The sequence below is a fragment of the Leguminivora glycinivorella genome, chromosome 26 (assembly GCF_023078275.1).
Source record: "Leguminivora glycinivorella isolate SPB_JAAS2020 chromosome 26, LegGlyc_1.1, whole genome shotgun sequence".
Taxonomy (NCBI): Eukaryota; Metazoa; Arthropoda; class Insecta; order Lepidoptera; family Tortricidae; genus Leguminivora; species Leguminivora glycinivorella.
This window is the reverse complement of record NC_062996.1, coordinates 544,668-563,597: the sequence shown is the minus strand read 5'-3', so window position 1 is coordinate 563,597 and position 18,930 is coordinate 544,668. Positions and strand designations below refer to the sequence as shown.

The following is an 18,930-nucleotide window of genomic DNA, read 5'->3' as shown; positions in this document are numbered from 1 at the left end:
GATATTATGTATGACATGTATGTCTACACTAATATATAATATACACTAATAGTTAACATATTATATCAGAATTGCATTGGTAAATTTTAATGATAGGTAGTGAGTTCCTATATTAATGAACTCAAATAAAATGTATTTTTTAGTATACCTACTGATGATCGTATTTTAAAATTTATTTTTATAAATTACGCCAAATCTGAATTGAAAACCGTTTTTCTAACTTAAGTTACTTTTTTCTAACCTAGAAATCATTAAAAAATGCTTTGTATATTTTTAGCGACTTCGTTTTTTTTTAAACCTATAAATACCTCTACACTAAGAAAGTTGCAGTGTGCTTACTAGTATTGGAGAAAATCATCGACAGTTAAAATTATCGATATAAGAACTCCCTATCCGTCACTAAATTTTGCCAATGCAATATAATATACCATGGGCCTGAAAAACCCGAAAGATTTTTACTGCACGTTTTTGATGTCAAAACGTAAAAAAAATTATACGACTTTTGTAATTTATGGACAAATTTTTAAATGTATTTTCATATAAAAAGTAATTTTAATTCATAATACTGGCACTTTAAATAAGTTTGAACGTTATTCTAGTTTTACTTCTCACTTTTTGGCATCTCTCATCATTCAGATATCATCATTCTCCATAATGGCATCAACGCCGTTAAAAAGGCCTTTTTACTGAGTAACAATTATAACAATAAGTTTTTTTTTTCAATTGGTAATAACTCTGAAACTAGGCGATATCCAGAAAAGTTTATCGGTCATTATGGTCTCTAAATGTGGTCAGGAATACACTGTTAAAATCTTTCGGGTTATTCAGGCCCACAGTGTATACTGTCTAATGTCTGAAGAATAAATAAAAATAATATTGATTAATGTCTGTATTTTCAAATCTTAATTTCTATCTACAGGCAATCTGGGTGTTCATTTATTGAATTAATATTTATTAGTTATTGCGCTATTTATGTCACATATATATAAATGTATGGTTTTGCATGTGTGACTTGGACAATATGTTTCTTATTATTAAATATGTATAATTATGTTAATTGACGTTATATTTAACCTTAATAGTATGACTTTATGTATGTGTTTTATAGACAATAAAATTATAAAGACGTAGTATATTTTACTGAAAATACAAACGAAATAATGCAATAATATGTAAGTGTATTTGCGATTGATAATATGTAGTATGAGTAATATTCATACTGAACTTTAGATAAAAATAATTTTTCAGTAAAATATTATTATGATGACTATAAATTGACAATATATCTACATGCGTATAGTCTTGTAGGCAATAATAAATTGAACCTTATTTACTTTTTGTAATAAAAAGACAATAAAATATTTCGTTCGGTACCTACACATGTTAAATAACGCACTTTTTATATTTTTCTTTACAAATATTTTGAAAAATATTTGGGTGACGGACCAAAGACAAGTAGAATTTAATTTTGAGTGATATTTTTTGAGCTTACATAAGATATTTGTAAATAAAAAGGCAATAAAAGCTTTCATTCAATCACTATAATCTAAAAAATCTATAATATTCACATTATCATCTACATTATGTCATAAATTTATTTAAAAAACTTGTATACTTATTGTACCTACGCTGAAGTTTATAGCAATATATTTTATTTTTAACAATTATAATCATCAAATATGAATGTTTTTTTATCAATCATTCACACGCGTATAAAATTAAATATTTCATTAATATCACATTAATAGTTATTAAAAATAAATGCATGCCTACCTAGATGTGTAGCATTTATTCTAAGATTTTAATATAAGCTAATAAAATTATATCTTAGGAAATAAAATCACATATATGCAGTTCTATGAGTAACTCAAAAGTTCACGACTCTACAAAAAAGTAAACGTAAAAAAAACTAAATGTTTCTCAGTTCAAATGTTTTTCAATACATCGAATCAAAATATATAAAAATATATACCTATAACCAAACTCGTATTACTGATAAACGCTTCTAGGTAGTAGAGAATAGAGCTTTTAATATACTTAAAATATGTGTACTAGTTGTATATAGGTATAGTTAACATATAATTATAAAATGGGATGGACTCAATATTTTTTCATAATTTTAAGACATAATCAAATGGTCAGATTGTCACCTTAAGGTCCAAGTCGTCAAGTATCAATTTAATTTTTTATTTAAAAAAAATGTTATAAATAAAAAAGTTTCATAATTTTAAAGCAAAATTGCCTGTGTATGGCTGCTCAGGCAGTTTGAAGGGAAGTGATAAAAATATGGTCCATTCCATTTATTTTTTCTTTGTTTATTTTATTTTATTTCTCAAAGAAATACTACGTTCTTTAAAACAAAAAGCAGACTCAGTGCCCAAAGGCATATGATACCAGTACAAATTTACTATGATCTTGCTTAACTTCCTGTTTTCGTTTGATTATTATAGTAATCATCAATTATAATTTTGCATAACAAACAAAACCGATTTATTTATTCTATTTATTATATATTATTATTCATTTAAGTAATTAATTTTAAGATGAAGTAGGTATAATATCGTCGCCGAACATGTGTCCTCTTAAAATATTCTAGTAATAAATAAAATTAGCAAGAATAAGCTGGAAATATATATCTCAAACATATTTAATCACATAATCTTCCAGTTTTAGATATAATGGTAGTTTGCATGCTCTGTATATACAATAGGTACATAGATTATAGAGTATATATACATATGAGCATATGGCATTAAACATATTTAACTATTTTCATTCCATCATTTCACAATCTGAATCTTTTTCATCAAATTTTTAAATCATAATATTCTTAGAAGAGAATTTATTTGTTTATCGACATTACTTTTTTTGTTCGTTTAAAATACTTTTGAAGTTTTATCACTAAATATTTATAATAATATTTTTATCCAATTGATTATATTATAATTATTATATTGAATCATTTGTATTTATCATTATATACTATTTTACTTTAAATTTATGACACAACGTAAATAGTTTAATCAAACCATTTTCACTCATATTTTAACATTCGTATTTGATGATTATATTTTTAAATAAATTAAATATTTTATTAGCTATACTAGTAACTGGATTTGGGTCCTCTGTTTATAAATTTGATTTATAATCATTATAACTCTGATTATGATACGTATACCTAGAGTATAATTTAGAGAGAAAAAAGAATCATTTATATAAGTGTTACATTACGTTTTTTGCCTTGATTACTTTAGATTTTTTAATATTGTACAGATTATGTACTATATGACATATATAGACTATCACTAATATAACAAATATATTATAATTATCAATCTAGTTATAATAAATAATATTAGTACAAGAGCCTTGAGCTGAAAAGTGTATGTTAGTAATAAACTGAAACCTCTGTAAAATATCGCTATTCTATATATTAAGATTATAACATATTATATATTTTAATAGGTAGTGAAATTTTTCTCATCATATTCTTAGAATAATAAAATATATGTGATGTTTTAGTGATATTTTGAAGCTTTTTAAAATTAAATATCACTATGTAGTTAAAAATATTGCTTTATTTTTTTTCTCGTCCATTATATTTTTTTACTATAAAAATACATGCGTTTGTTGATATTTTACGAAATATAAATTGTGATATGTTTATATTTTGAATATAAATTGTGTTTATATTGTATTTTCTATAGATATTTGGATTATTGTAGGTTATGAGATATCTAGTCCTGTCCATGGATAACTGGTTTTGAGTCGCTTAGAAAACAATATATAAAATGTATGTACAATTTTTGTAGTGGTTATATTAATGGATGTATTGAATTGTGTTGGGGTGTTGTTTTAATAAAATGTGGGTATATGAACTATATTATTGTTTTATTCAATGAATATTTTTTAAAAACGTAATAAGCAGTCTGTTAGAAGAGGCATGCAGCTTGATACTCCATGAGTTGCAGGCGTCCATTAGACGGACCGTATTCTTGTTTGCCACCGACGTAGTATAAAAAATTGTTTGTCCATCTTGCACGGCAAAACGGAGTTTAAAAAAAAAAGTGTTTTTTAAGTGGAGATAGTTGAAGAGATTGTTTCTTTCTAACGCGAAGCCGCAGGAAAAATCTAGTTTTAAAATAAAATGAAATAAAATAAAACAAAGAAGTAAAAATCACAATTTTATTTTAATTAAAATTATCTACGTACACAGGTATGGTCACTTACGGTTATATCTCGCCTACTAAATGAATATATCTCGCCTGTTCCAAGGAACGCGGACTTTCGAAAAGTAAACGTTAGATTAGTTTCTAGTAACAATATGACTGAAATATTATAAGTCATTATAAATATTAAGTAATTTATAGCTCAGTGTAACCAGGGGCGGCTCACTCCGCGATTCTATCGCCGTACTACAGGTACATGACGGCGGCCGCGAGTTCGCGGCCCATTTAGTGGCGACGACATTCGAGCAGCACAATAGAATTCAATGTCGGCTGCTCGCGTGCGGTCCGTTTTTTAATGTAGGTAAGAATTGATAATGGCGGCGTTTTGTGAACATCAAAGGAGCCTTCTGTACTTGTACTATTATATATTTTGTGGTGTAACAGATAAACCTTGCATATTTTTTTAAGGATACATAGTTACATTCAGGAAATTATTTTTATATTTTTGTAGTAGGTAAGTATTCGAACACAAAATAGGTCGGAGACTAGAAAAATTGACACATCATCAGAACGGGTTACACTAAACAAGATATTTACGGAAGAGCGATAAAGACAACAATATTATCGTTAGTGTTTGTGCATTTGGCTACGTGCCCTGAACTACCAGTGCGTTTCCTCACTGCTAAGGCACTGGTCTTAAAACTAGTAAGCTATGAGCTATCGGCTATAAAAACTAACAAAAGGTAAGAGACACGGCGATATTGATAGCTCACCGCTGGGCGAGTAACTATAAACATCGCCGTGTCTCTTTTATTTACACGGGAATGATTATCTTTTGTTCGTTTTTATAGCCGATAGCTCATAGCTTATACTAGCTCGCGGTGAGACCAGTGTCTTATTAGTCGGACGAAAATCTTAACCAGAGCTTCCAATCACAATTTATCGTGAATGTATTAAAGTACCTAATATAATACCTATTTTATTGCCTATTTTTGTATAACTAACTGGTTAACCTTGAAATGAAAAGGCGAAACCTTCGCCAAAGTTGTGAGGCCCGTTTTGCACTTCATTCTCTTGCGGGCGATACTGAAAAAAAAAAGATAAGTGAAATTGTGAATCAAATTAAATAAATACCGTAGACGGGCGTTTTTAACCCCCGACGCAAAAACGACGGGGTGTTATAAGTTTGACGTGTCTGTCTGTCTGTCTGTCTGTCTGTCTGTCTGTGTGTGTATCTGTCTGTGGCATCGTAGCTCCCGAATGGATGAACCGATTTAGATTTAGTTTTTTTTGTCTGAAAGCTGAGTTAATCGGGAGTGTTCTTAGCCATGTTTCATAAAAATCGATCTATATACGTTAGAGATGTCGCGGTCGGGGGTTTTTTCAAAATTTTAATTTTGTTCAAAATAATAAAATAATAAATAAATATTGGGGACACCTTACACAGATCAACCTAGCCCCAAACTAAGCAAAGCTTGTACTATGGGTGCTAAGCGACGATATACATACTTAAAGATACATAAAATAGATAAAAATACATACTTATATTTCAGTAGCATAATTTAATTTTTACAATTGTCAATACTTATCTCAAACTTATCTCAATAAGTGAAATGTAATATTTCTTTTGAGACAAATAAAATATCTTTAAACCGATATACATAGAAAACATCCATGACTGAGGAACAAATATCTGTGCTCATCACACAAATAAATGCCCTTACCGGGATTCGAACCCAAGGCCGCGGCTTAGCAGGCAGAGTCACTACCGACTGAGCCAGACCGGTCGTCAAAAATAAATCTTGAATATTGAATTTCACCAGATCTGGACGTGTTTAGGCTCATTCTTCTCAGAATCATGAGCTGATTCGATCCTGACGATAAAAAAATGTGTTACCTGTCCATCGTCCTCTTGGCCTTGCGACCTCCAACTTTGAGGGTAGTATTGCGATGCCGTCGCCCTCTGTTGACCGCCCTCACCACCCTGCAAGCAAACGATTTAGAATAATAAGTAATTAAATAAATAAAAAAAGCCTTAACTAAAAATAATTACAAACAATAATTAGTCAATAATTAGTTTACCCTAAGAGCTATCCGGTCTTGCTACTACTGGGAAAATAACTTAATTCTATAACAGTACTTTTTATCTCACCAAAAATTAAGTTTGGTAATTTGGTACAGTTTTTTTAGTTAAGCCACCAAAATTTGTGACAAGAAACGTATAATATAATAAAAAAAAGATTATTTTAATTCACTAAAAATCAGGCGAAAATGGTATCAGGACTTTTGTTTTAAATTCGACTACTTTAATTTATGATCTTTATAACACATTAAGAAACCACCTATTTTTGTGAATGATACTTCGTAGTAGCAAAAAGCGGAGTAATTAAATTAGTTATGACGCAAGCAATAATAGGACAAGTGAAGTTATGGTTGTTTTGTATCTACAATATGTGTTGAAACACTATTTCTACTGAAACCACCCTAAAAACAAAACGGAAGTTCAGTATTTTACTAGCTCAGAATAACATTCAGGGCAAAAATTATATCAGCAAAAAAATTGGAACAGACTTTTCGTTAAGATCAAAATAAAGAAGTATAAAAAATAATCCACCTTTAAATGCACACCAAGAAGCGCTAAAATCTGTACTGAAAGAAGTATTTTCATATTTTTCATTTACCTACCAACTCTACTATTGACGATGTCATTTTCTGCATTATTTCAAAAGTTAGTTATTCATTCGTATTTTCATTACATCGCGGTATAATAATATATTTCGCCACCTTCATACTATCGCTTAAATAGCTCAGCCAGCGTATCATGCTTCCAATTTTATCACTTATCCACGTGGATAAGACAACTGTCACTCTCACATTGACATACTTGCCAAAGCGTGACGGATGCTTTATCCACGTGGATAAGTGATAAAATTGGAATCATAATACGCCGGCAGTTATAGTAGCGTAAAACGATGGGCGCGCTCCTGACCTGACGTCGTGGGTTCGATCCTCGGCAGTGGAAATCTTTTTTTCTTGTTATTTTTTTATCTTTTACACCCTTTTAAACCCTCTCTTTTTAAATATTTATTTTTTAGTATTAGATTTACAACCCATTTCATTGAAATTTTGTTAGACACATGTAATGCAATAAGTTTAAAAATTGTCTTTCAGTATTAGTATTGATTGAAGGTAACCTAAGGTTCACATCGTGCGTCGTTCCTACTTACCGCAATACTCTGTCTTAGCTAACCATCGCTAGACGTTATGCCCTTGTAATAAGGATTACAACTGTACAGTGACAGTTGTCCGGTATGACTAATAGATTTATATATCATTAAGCTAGATTGAGTTGTTAGGCCAAAAAGTGTGTCCACATGAGAGGGTAAAGTTGGGGCTGGTGATCTCGCACTTATTGCCACTGTCAAAATTATTTGAATGACGTCATCACTGTCATTATTTGGGGATACCAGTCAATATTCAAAGTTACTACCAAATCTACTAATACCGAATTAAAGGTTTTTTTTAATTGCGCAAATCTTTGGTTTTATGGCTTCATAATAATGACTTACCAATTCATTACAAGGTATTAATATCCTTGCCTCGATATAATACAAAAATAATTTAAGAAGTTTATAAACTTAGTTATCATACAGGTAAAAATACTACTACTGTAGTAATCTCTTTAACACTGGTCACAGGTGCGAGAGGGACACCAGCCCCAACTTTGACCCTCTCATGTGGACACACTTTTACTAGTCTGATAAGAACGCCTTTCTGCACCGGTGATAAAGTTCAATTTAGTATGGCAAAAAAAGTGTGAGCTCAGTCCCTATTGAAAGTCCATGGTATGAGTCAATGAAAAATTGGCTAAATAGTAATCAGAAAACAAGCAAAAAGGGTAGAATATATTTCTTATAAGTTATTTCTTTGGATTACATTACAAAATGAATACTTCATTATACATTATAATACTCGTTGTAATTGTATAGATTTCAATGAATAATTTTATTTGTTCAAATTAATGACTTTCAAGGAACAAAAACTATTGAGTCGCTATTAGACCGTTTTCACATTATCCGATCCGATAACGGATGTCGGAAGGATATCAATAGAAGAATCCAAGATTCCGCCTGTAATGTATGGAATATCGGTCCGACATCCGATATCGGATCGGATAATGGAAAAACGTACTACATTTTACTCTTTTTAATACCAAGATTAATTAGAGTCAGTTGTATGGTCGGTACGTAGTGTAAATAAAAAGTCGAAAAGTAGGTCCTTTCTATACTTTTTGCTATGTATTTTATATTTCAATAGGCAGGCTTTTGTACCCATATTACAGTACTTTCAATATGTGCTATCCTATAATTAAATTCGAACACTCGCGTATTAGACACTTCTAATATTATTTGAATGGCATTACCAACATGAGAAGTCAGGAGAAGTCCTCCCGCACCAATGTAGATACGGAGGGATTCACATTGGTGGAAAGGAAAAGCAAGGCGCGTAGGGCGCCTCGTAAGACTGTGAGTGGCACTGCGGATCCGGTTAATTCTGGTCTTCGGGTCGCCACACCAAGTAAGCCGCTCTACGTGTCTCGCCTGCATTACTCCGCCGTGGCCGACGAAGTGGTGGAGTACGTTCGCCGGAAGACTGGCTTCACGCTGAGGGTGCAGCAGCTGCAGTCGCGCCGCTACGTGCACTTCAGCTCGTTTGTTGTGCGCGTGCCGCGGCCGCTGCAGGACACCATCGCGAGTGCAGACTTCTGGCCGAAGGGTGTAGTCTTTCGACGGTTCCGGGGCAACCTGCCGAATTGTACGCCCGGACAGACGACGCAACGAAGCCTCGACGTTACGTTGTCACCTAAATCTAGATGACGTTTCTTACTTTTATGTGTTTATTTTTTATGCTCTTATGTATTTTTAGTTACTCAGTGCTTTGGTTTTTACTGTCATACTGTGTAACATATTTGAAATAAAAATAAAAAAAAATAAAATAAAACATTAAATCTCCTTTTGAAAATAAATTTTAAAGAATATCCCACACTATCAGATCAGAACCACTGGTATTTAATTTAAAACAAATGCCTATAATAAATAAATCCGATAAACCTTTGGGTTGTCTGCTGTCGAATTTAATTGTTTTCATAGAAAATATTTTAATTTGTATCCTTCCAGCTCGAGATTCTTGGAAGCCTTGTAAATTTTTCTTTGTGACAACAAGATATGACATTTATTTCAGGAAATTTACACATACATACATTACATACATTTATTGTAATAAACGGAGTACAAGTGACCAAGATAAAGATGATACAGTAGGGTATTTTTAAAGTTTATGTAATGAAGAAGTAAAATTGCGGCCTTTTTTAGGTATTTATATTTATGGAATAAATTGGAAATATCTAATACCTACATACTTATTATATATTGGTAGCGGCTCCATTCGTTCAATATTCGTTCGCAATTCATTTTGACATATAAGTCATTTGAGCATATTATGACAAAAGGTATTTTGATAAAGAGTTTTTAGTGTGTGGCAGTTCCATTTGCAATTTTGATACTTAGGTCTTTATACACTATGTTGGTTATGACATGAACGATTTTTTTCCTAAGCAGATAAGAAGTTAACGTTATTAGCATCAACAAGAATGTTATAAATGCAATTTAGACCCAGATTTTTAAAACATTTTTGTTATGAATTGTGCGTCCTTGTATTTAATGTCATTGCAGTAGCTTGTACTCATCAACTTATAATATAAATAAAACCTTAAAAAATTAATTAAAAAAGCTGTAAAAACGTATGCGACGACTGAGATTTGAACTTGTGACCTGTGGCTTGTAAGTCTCACGATAATCGCCGGGGCTATACCTGGCCGTGACATATGGGTCGAAATTAGACTTTGCATAGCTTTCGCGTGTTTGTAACAAGCGTTGCTTCAACGATTCTGAAGAATGGAAGAATACATTTCACAAGATGACGGAGATCTGTCAAATGGTAGAAGAGAAAAACGTGAGATAGATGTATGTACTGACAAGTATATACTCTTTTCGACGACTGTCAAATCGCATGCCTAAAATAAATGTGTAATTTTTTTAATTACTTTGGACTTTATTATCGGTGGGAAACGTCTGTTTTTAATCTACTTAAAATATTACTTATGTAGAAACAGGCATGTAATGAGGAGGAACACTCAAAGGATATGACAGATGGCGCCACCCTATTAGTCCGTGAGACGTGAGAGCGAGAAGCTGATAATTATGTTTTTCTCTCTCTCACATATGAATGACAGTGACATGCATAGGCGCCGCCTGGCAGGGTAAAATGTCAGTGTGCCTCCTCATTTACGTTAATGTGTAATAGAAGAACAGAATAAAAAGCATGCGACACGGCTCATCACCTACCCTCGGCTCAGCTCCACCGGCGTGGTGGTTTGCCATATGGATTCCTAAATGTAAGACACTAAGGTCCAAACCAAACCACGCAAAAAATGTAAATATATTAAATAAATTAAAGTATTAAATAAAGGTCAAACTTGTTGGGTGGATTATCATGCTGTTAATATTGTTAAATAGGGACAATAAAAGTCAACCTCGTACTATTATCTGTTTCGAATTTGCCCGGTCAAATATTTAGATTTTTTATTTCCATATAAATATATTGGTGGTTTTTATATGTTAAATATCTGAAAAATTATGTGCTATTGATTTCTGGTTAAAAATATCTGTTATTATATCAGCTCTAGAGCACGTTAGACAAAATTCAAAAATTCTATATCAATAAAAATAGTCTTATTTCCCGTCATATATTTAGGTGGCTTCGGGTTGTAAACCTTAAAACTGATTTTTTTCTACATGTTTCCACCATTAAATTACTGTGAGGTATTTTGCTGAAAGAAAACGCTTATTTTCTAGGCGTAGTTTTTTTTAATATCTTCCATTCCCAACTATTGGTGGATTCGAAAATATAGGTTTTTTAAATTGCGATTAAGCGCTGTATATGAAATAAAACTACTGTTATAGAATTATTTTCAAAAATATCGTACCGGTCTTAGGCTATTAGTAATTGTCGTTAGTAATAAATAAATAAATATTTATACTTTCTTACACAGATTGACGGAGTCCCATGGTAAGCTCCAGAAGGCTTGTGTTGCAGGTACTCAGACAACGATATATAATATACAAATACTATATACTTACATAGAAAACATCCATGACTCAGGAACAAATATTTGTGCTCATCACACAAATAAATGCCCTTACCGGGATTCGAACCCGAACCGCGGCGTAGCAGGCAGGGTCACTACGCGCTAGGCCATACCGGTCGATCTTCAATTAAATGTACTCTAATTTTATAATTCAAAAAATCTCTAATACAAAATGTGTAATAGGCGATGGTTTTTAAATGTTTTTTTACTCCCGAATATTCGTCATTTACAGGGTCGTGCATAGATCTTAAAAACCCAACATAAGTCCGCGGTCTTGGGTTCGAATCCCGGTAAGGGCATTTATTTGTGTGATGAGCACAGATATTTTTTTTTATATACTACGTCAGTGGCAAACAAGCATACGGCCCGCCTGATGTAAAGCGGTCGTGCAAACCTTTGCGTCAAAATAGACACAATAGTGGACAAAATAGTGGACAATTTGAAAAAAAATCACCCAGTTACATAATGACCATGAGACCAATTTGAGACCATGGTGAGACCATGTCACATCGTCTTCACTGGCTTGGCCGTCTTGTAAGGATAGCTGAAGATCGGGCAGTCTAGAGAGCCTATTTGGATCGTCCAACTAAACTCTGTCAAACAAGTCTGTCAGTAAATAAGAACAAAGAAAACTATAGGTATCCTTTTCTCTAGCACCCTAAAGAAAAGGATGCATATAGTTTTCTTTGTTCTTATTTACTGACAGACTTGTTTGACAGAGTATAGACGCCGTCCTGCTGGCCATTCTAAATATCGTAGGCGGATAGAGTGGAGGCAGATCTCCGCGAACTTGGCGTCGGCGAGGGCTAGCGTGATGTCGTGAGGGACCGCGTATAGTGGCGCGCCCTTGAAGACCAAGACTCATTTTGGATCATCGCGCCAACAAAGTAAATAAGTTTTTTTTTTTTTTTTTAACAAAAAAGACAATGTACACAAGCATATCATTAAAGTTTCGCCGAACTGTAAAACAGTTTGTTGGCGATGCGCTCCATCTTATCTAATATTCTAATATCTAAATAACAATCCACCTATTAGATATACACTACCTACAGACAGTACATCTGTTTCCAATAATGAACCCTATTTCGACGCCACACAAGTAATTATGCCGGTAGATACATACGCAACGGTCGACCTGTTAAATTAGGTATTATCCTGCAAGATAACGTGCATACTATTGAGCCTAAGCATTTTAATGGTTTTAGTACCTATAGCAAAAAGCTACTAATAATAAGTATAAACAGTAGACTCACAGTATTCTGCTGCCAGTTCTGCTGCGGTTCTATCCGCTGTTGATTGTACTGCTGCTGTAGGTCGTATTGCTGGCGTTGCTGCTGGTACGCCTGCTGGTAATGCTGGTCTGTGAACAAAATAATAGGCTACTAGACTCATATCAAATTTTGCACAATAAATGATTTTCTTCTGTAGTACCTATAAATAACCTAACCACAAAATTAAAATTTTGAAAAAACCCCCGACCGCGACAAAGTAGACCGATTTTCATGAAACATGGCTAAGAACACTCCCGACTAACTCAGCTTTCAGACAAAAAAAACTAAATCTAAATCGGTTCATCCGTTTGGGAGCTACGATGCCATAGACAGACACACACACAAACAGACAGACAAACAGACAGACAGACAGACACGTCAAACTTATAACACCCCGTCGTTTTTCCGTCGGGGGTTAAAAACAAATAAGTATTTATAGATTCCAGGGTACCTATTAAAAGTGTCTGATGACTACGTATTTTCGATTTAAAATGTGTGATTTATTTATTTATTTTGGCCACCGAAAACGCTGTCAGCGATGTACCTAGTGACGTCACCGAATAGGAACCTTACTTCATGTCGAATCAATCACTGACATAATGATAAGTTCATGTCAGAATGTTGTTTTCGAGTAGAATGACCTGATGCACAGATAATCTATAGATTAACATGACTGCGTTGTTTTCGCCTGATTAGGTAAAAGTATACTTACTTTGAAAATATTTTTTGCTACTTTTAAGTCATAATAAAATAATTATTGTAATATTTTATTACGGTTAATTGGTCAGTACTCAATCATAATAAGACAGACTTTAAAAAGGGGTCAAGTAGCCTACACTAGTTTGACGTTTAAAATAAAAAAAATCGTGAAAATCTGTCTGTGAAAATCGTTGCAAACTTATCTTGGATTAGGGACCTATATGCAGCGGGAGCTATATTTATTTATTTATTATTTAAATAAGTTACACAGCATAACAGTAAAACCAAGGCACTGTGAAACTAAAAAATAAAAACAATAGGTATAGCACATAAATGGTAAAAAACAGATTAAAAACAGACGAGAAAAAAAAACAATATTCTATTTAGGCGACGACGTAACAGCGTGCATGGCTCCGTTGCGTCGTCTGATATTTATTATGATATAGACCGCAAAGCTATAGGCAAAGCCTATATGCGTAGTCCCATTGTTTTTCTATTTCGTCCTGCCGCATAATAATGCCACAGTATGGTTGCAAATAGAAAAAAAAACCAAATGTTTTTTTTTTCAGAATTATGAAAAAAAAAACCGAGCACCATGGTTTTTTTTTAAATATGTTTTTTTTCAGATGAACAAATAATTCGACAACAACGATTTTTCGTGAGTTGTAACGTGTTTCAATAACAATAACGTACATTTTAATTCGATTAACATTCAGTATACAAACGTTTATTGGGGAATAATAAAATATTGTATAGAAGTATTAACTGCTTTGCAAATTTTGAGATTTCGTACATTAGAAGAAAAACATACTCCGAAAAAGAAAACTGTTTTTTTCACGGTTATTTTTCATGTTTTTTTTTTCAAGCCAGAAAAAAACCGTTTTTTTTGCAACCCTATGCCACAGTATTACAAAAACGACGGGGGTGTTATAATTTTGACGTGTCTATCTGTTTGTCTCTGTCTGTCTATATGTGTGAGTCTGTGGAATCGTAGCTTTCGAACGGATGAACCGATTTAGATCTAGGTTTTTTTTTGTTTGAAAGATAATTTAGTCTCTTAGCCATGTTTGTTGGAAGTCGGGGGATTTTCCAAGTTTAAATTTTGTATCGTGGTTATAATTTTAATGGGGCTAAAGACTTACCAGAAGTTGGCGGCGCCACTGGTTCTGGGCTTTTTGGTAGATGGCTGCCCTCTAGGATCTGGAAAAAAAAACTCATTTAGTTCATATTTTATTTACCAGTTCTATCTCCTAATGTATATAGTATCTCCTGGACATAGGCTTTTGATTAATCGAAATTCGAATCCAGATCACTAAAGAAATCATGGTGCTTTTCATTGTTGGTTGTAAGTGTTGTAACAAGGGGTTTAACGACGAAGGACGTCATTTCTTATCTGGAAGCCTTCTTTCCCGGCTCTATACTTGAGTTTCACGATCTGTCCGCTAAGATCCTTGTACTGGTAAGCTCGAACTCTGGTGCCGTCGTTCTATCTTCTCATCACCTGATCGACATGTCATAGTGTGACAAAGACATTGACTTTCGATCAATACTTTTTTGGTCTTTCTCTCTCTCTGATCTCTCTCTCAAACTCTAAAGAAATCATGGTGCTTTTCATTTTTGGTTGTAACAAAGGGTTTAACAACAAATGACGTCATTTCTTACCTGGAAGCCTTCTTTCCCGGCTCTATACTTGAGTTTCACAATCGAATCAAAGGATCCTGACTAAATTCTAGTGCCTTACATTTTTGGTGCGTTAGGGGTGGAGAAGAGAGGGATTTGACAACAACATACTGGCCCCGTGTGGTGACGGGTTAAGAGCCCCGTGTGGTGACGGGTTAACAATTTCACCACCCCCTTTCTTCCCGTGGGTGTCGTAGAAGTTGACTGTGGGATATGGGTTAAATTGTGGCGTAGGCGAGAGGCTGGCAACCTGTCACTGCAATGTCACAACTTCGATTTCTTCTAACCCCTTTTGCCAAGAGTGGCACTGAAGCTTGGTAGTTCATGTGCCCTGCCTACCCCTTTATGGGATACAGGCGTGATTATATGTATGTACATACTTTCCCTTTATCTCTGCTTTTCACGATCTGTCCGCTGGGATCCTTGTACTGGTAAGCTCCAACTCTGGTGCCGTCGTTCTTTCTTCTCATCACCTGATAGACATCATGTCCAGGGATTTGACAACAACATGCTTTCCCTCTCTCTCTCTCTCTCTCTCTCTCTCTCTCTCTCTCTCTCTCTCTCTCTCTCTCTCTCTCTCTCTCTCTCTCTCTCTCTCTCTCTCTTACCTGGAAGCCTTCCTTGCCGGCTCTATACTTGAGCTTCACGATTTGTCCGCTGGGATCCTTGTACTGGTAAGCTCCAACTCTGGTGCCGTCGGGCTCGATCTGTTCGCCGGCAGCCAGACCGTTGTCGGAGGCGTATTCGAAACGGAAGGCGCCATCTGGTGAGGAAACACTTAACTTTAAAACAGGAAGTACTTTAGTAGTTCAACACACTGCTGTTCCTTAGCAAAGAGGATCGAGTATTATAGAGTTACTGTCAAAGTAAAATGTGGAATCACTGGATCCGGACAGCCATCTCTCGACACAAGCTTAAAACTTTTGAACCTCAGTTTTGACAATTTGGAAAATTGACAAATTTTAATATTAGCGCCATCTAGCCGAGCGTTCCCCGAAGGTGTAACGCCATCTAGGCCACCGTACCTTTTTCTCTAGGGCTTTGAGGTACGTTCTTTTCTTAGACTTTATCTGTCTATACGGAGTTATATATGTCTTTGTCCTTAGTCAGCTGGAGGTTGAAGATGGGGTTGCTAGTTAGAGGAGGGGGGATATTATGGGAGATGGAGGAATCTGTTTAGTGCGGGAGGAGGGAGAGGTCACCTGATGTAAGAGCTGGCTTGTGATGCAGTAAATTACCTACCTTATTGCTTAGGCAGCTGTGGACTGAAATGGGGAGAGTAAAATGGATGGATGAGACTCTAGTAGTTAATGGGGGGAAATTTGTGGGAGGAGTACCTGATGTAAGAGCTTGTTTGTGGTGTAGTATGGCGGCTTGCTGTTCTTTAGTCAGCTGGGGACTGAAGGGGGGCCTCCAAGGCTCCGGTTGGAGGATCGGCTGCAGGGGGGCTGCTGGGGCGAGGGGGCTTGGGGATCCTGGAGAAATAAAACAGAGAGGTAAAGACAGAATAGAATAGAATAGATATTTATATAATAGGGTGCATTTGGGTAATTTCAAAAGTCGCCTAATTTCGAAAGTCACATAAAAATCACCATTATATTTACATATCAAGATTCCCCTTTCGAAATTACAGAACAGTTTCAGTAGGTACTTCGAAGTTACCCCAATGCACCCTACTAGCTTTTGCTGGCTTCGCTCGCGTTAGAAAAGAAAAAAGTAGCCTATGTCACTCTCCATCCCTTCAACTATCTCCACTTAAAAAATCAAGTCAATTCGTTGCTTCGTTCTGCCGTGAAAACGGAAAACAAACAGACATACACACTTTCCCATTCAGAGCATTCCACAACAGAATCGCTTGGAAGGTTAAAGAGTCGTCAGGCGTGCTGCATGCTTGTTTGCCACGTTGCCATGCGAGGATCCAGGGGGGGGGCATGGGGGCATGACCCCCCCCCCCCTTCCCTCTGGGTACGAAGCTGGATCCGTGCTTACACGTTGCCACCGACGATTATATACAAGATGGCACTGACCTCGCCAATCCCGGTCGTTGACAGGTCTCCAATTCTGACTCTGGGGGTCCACGTCATTATGTAGGGCTGGTGTGAACATGCTCTTTTGATACGACTCCAGCTGGTGACAAACAATTAATTGTGTAATAAAAGTTATTTTTTTCCTAATTAAAATTTTAATAATAAAGCTACCGCGAGACACTGGTAGTATAAAAAAAACTTCGCGCGCCGTCCCTGAAACGTTGGAGGTCAGTTTAATATGTAGTCATACGCGATTAAGTCCCGATTTTAATAGTTATTTGTTATACAAGGGGGCAAAGTTGTATTTTAACGCCGAGTGTGGAATTGAAAAACGAGCAAGTGAAAGGATTCTATAGTTGAACCACGAGCGAAGCGAGTGGTTCGAGAATAGAATCCTGAACTTGCGAGTTTTTTAACACACGAGAAGTAAAATACATTTGCACCCGAGTGTAACACAAAACTTTTCCCCTCACTATGGCGAGGAAACTACAACGCAAAAAACATCATTTATCACAACTTCCAGTAGTTCCACAGGTGGTAAATCATCTTTATTACTAGATTCACCTACTTTTATCAATTTTAAAGCAGTTAATTTGACTTTATTCAAGGTCAAATTACTTTACCCACTAGTGGATAAAATGCGTTTTTACCCGCTGGTATTAAAGGACAAAAAACGTGTTTCCGAGCTAGTGAGGGGAAAAAATAATTATGTGTAATAATCGTGAAAGTTTAAATCAGTATTTTATATGGAATTTGACAGATGACAGCCCAGTGGGCCTGGTTTAGATACCTCAGTCAAGTCTTTTCATATAGTGTACGAGGTATAATGTATCAGCTGCAAAAGTGATAGAACTGAACGCTAGAAAGAACAAAATTGTCTGCATCCTTACTCTGTCCATTTCCTTTGGCCCGTTCCAGGGCTGGTGCATTGGCTGGAAAAGCGCTCCCCTCACCTGCCACATACATACATACATATTTACATACAAATAATGAACGCTTAGCCGCAAGACTTAATTGCACCACTAAATGAAGCTGAACACCAATCGACAATTTTTCCGATATCGGATCGGATAATGTGAAAACGCACTTAGGCACTGGTCCCACTGGTACAAATCTCGACTGGGGGGCCATTGTAACTAAACAATTTTTTCCATTATTACCAATTATTACACTATGATGTTGAGTTCTACATGTATCCACTGAACACGCCTACCATAACCATTATATAACCGGTGGACACTCTACTTAACAATACAAACATTGTAAAACGTGGAAAAAATGGACCAGTTACATTTGCCCCCCAGTCGAGATTTGCCCCGCTGTACTTTATAAATATATATTGGGTACACCTTACACAGATCAACTTAGCGCCAAACTAAGCAAAGCTTGTACTATGGGTGCTAAGCGACGGAATACATACTTAAATAGATAAATACATATACATAGAAAACATCCATGACTCAGGAACAAATATCTATGCTAAACACACAAAAAATGCCCTTACCGGGATTCGAACCCAGGACCACGGCTTAGCAGGCAGGGTCACTACCGACTTAAGCGACAAAGTGTAGCCATTTGATTAAAAACGGCACACAAACTCACGTGTTTATTGAAGGTCTGCGGCGCGTAGAAGTCATCCTGCGCCCGCGCAGCCGCCATCACCGCACACCACATACATATCAACTGTCAACAAGAATTACTAATGTTAGTGACCGGCCACATCAGAGCGTCGCGTGTCTCGGGGCGCGCAACGGACGTCCGCGCCACGCCACCTGAGTGTAATTCAAAAAGCGTCTCCTCAGTACATTTTGTATAGGAAGGACGTAAGACGCGCCCCAGGTGGCGTGGCGGCGGCGTGGCGCGCGCCGCGCCGCTTG

General features: G+C 35.4%; 1 protein-coding gene across 1 annotated transcript; it reads right to left on the bottom strand.

Moving 5' to 3' along the window:
* Positions 1 to 5,148: 5,148 nt before the first annotated feature.
* LOC125239980 lies at positions 5,149 to 18,772 on the bottom strand. Its single transcript, XM_048147773.1, has 9 exons — positions 18,656 to 18,772; positions 17,944 to 18,006; positions 17,054 to 17,153; positions 16,364 to 16,501; positions 15,635 to 15,789; positions 14,489 to 14,546; positions 12,630 to 12,736; positions 6,067 to 6,153; positions 5,149 to 5,255 (listed from the first exon to the last, which is right to left on the bottom strand). Exons 1-9 carry the CDS (start codon positions 18,725 to 18,727, stop codon positions 5,178 to 5,180), a joined length of 858 nt encoding a protein of 285 aa, XP_048003730.1. The 5' UTR covers positions 18,728 to 18,772; the 3' UTR covers positions 5,149 to 5,177.
* Between the last annotated feature and the right edge of the window lie 158 nt (positions 18,773 to 18,930).

What these genes read in the sequence shown, in the direction of transcription:
- LOC125239980 (XM_048147773.1), bottom strand. Translation starts at nt 18,727, where the DNA reads ATGTGGTGTGCGGTGATGGCGGCTGCGCGGGCGCAGGATGACTTCTAC. An exon ending in CAACGACCGGGATTGGCGAG is followed by an intron (nt 16,502 to 17,053) that starts GTCAGTGCCATC and finishes TTATTTCTCCAG; the next exon opens with GATCCCCAAGCCCCCTCGCC. An exon ending in CCGGCAAGGAAGGCTTCCAG is followed by an intron (nt 14,547 to 15,634) that starts GTAAGAGAGAGA and finishes TTTTTTTTCCAG; the next exon opens with ATCCTAGAGGGCAGCCATCT.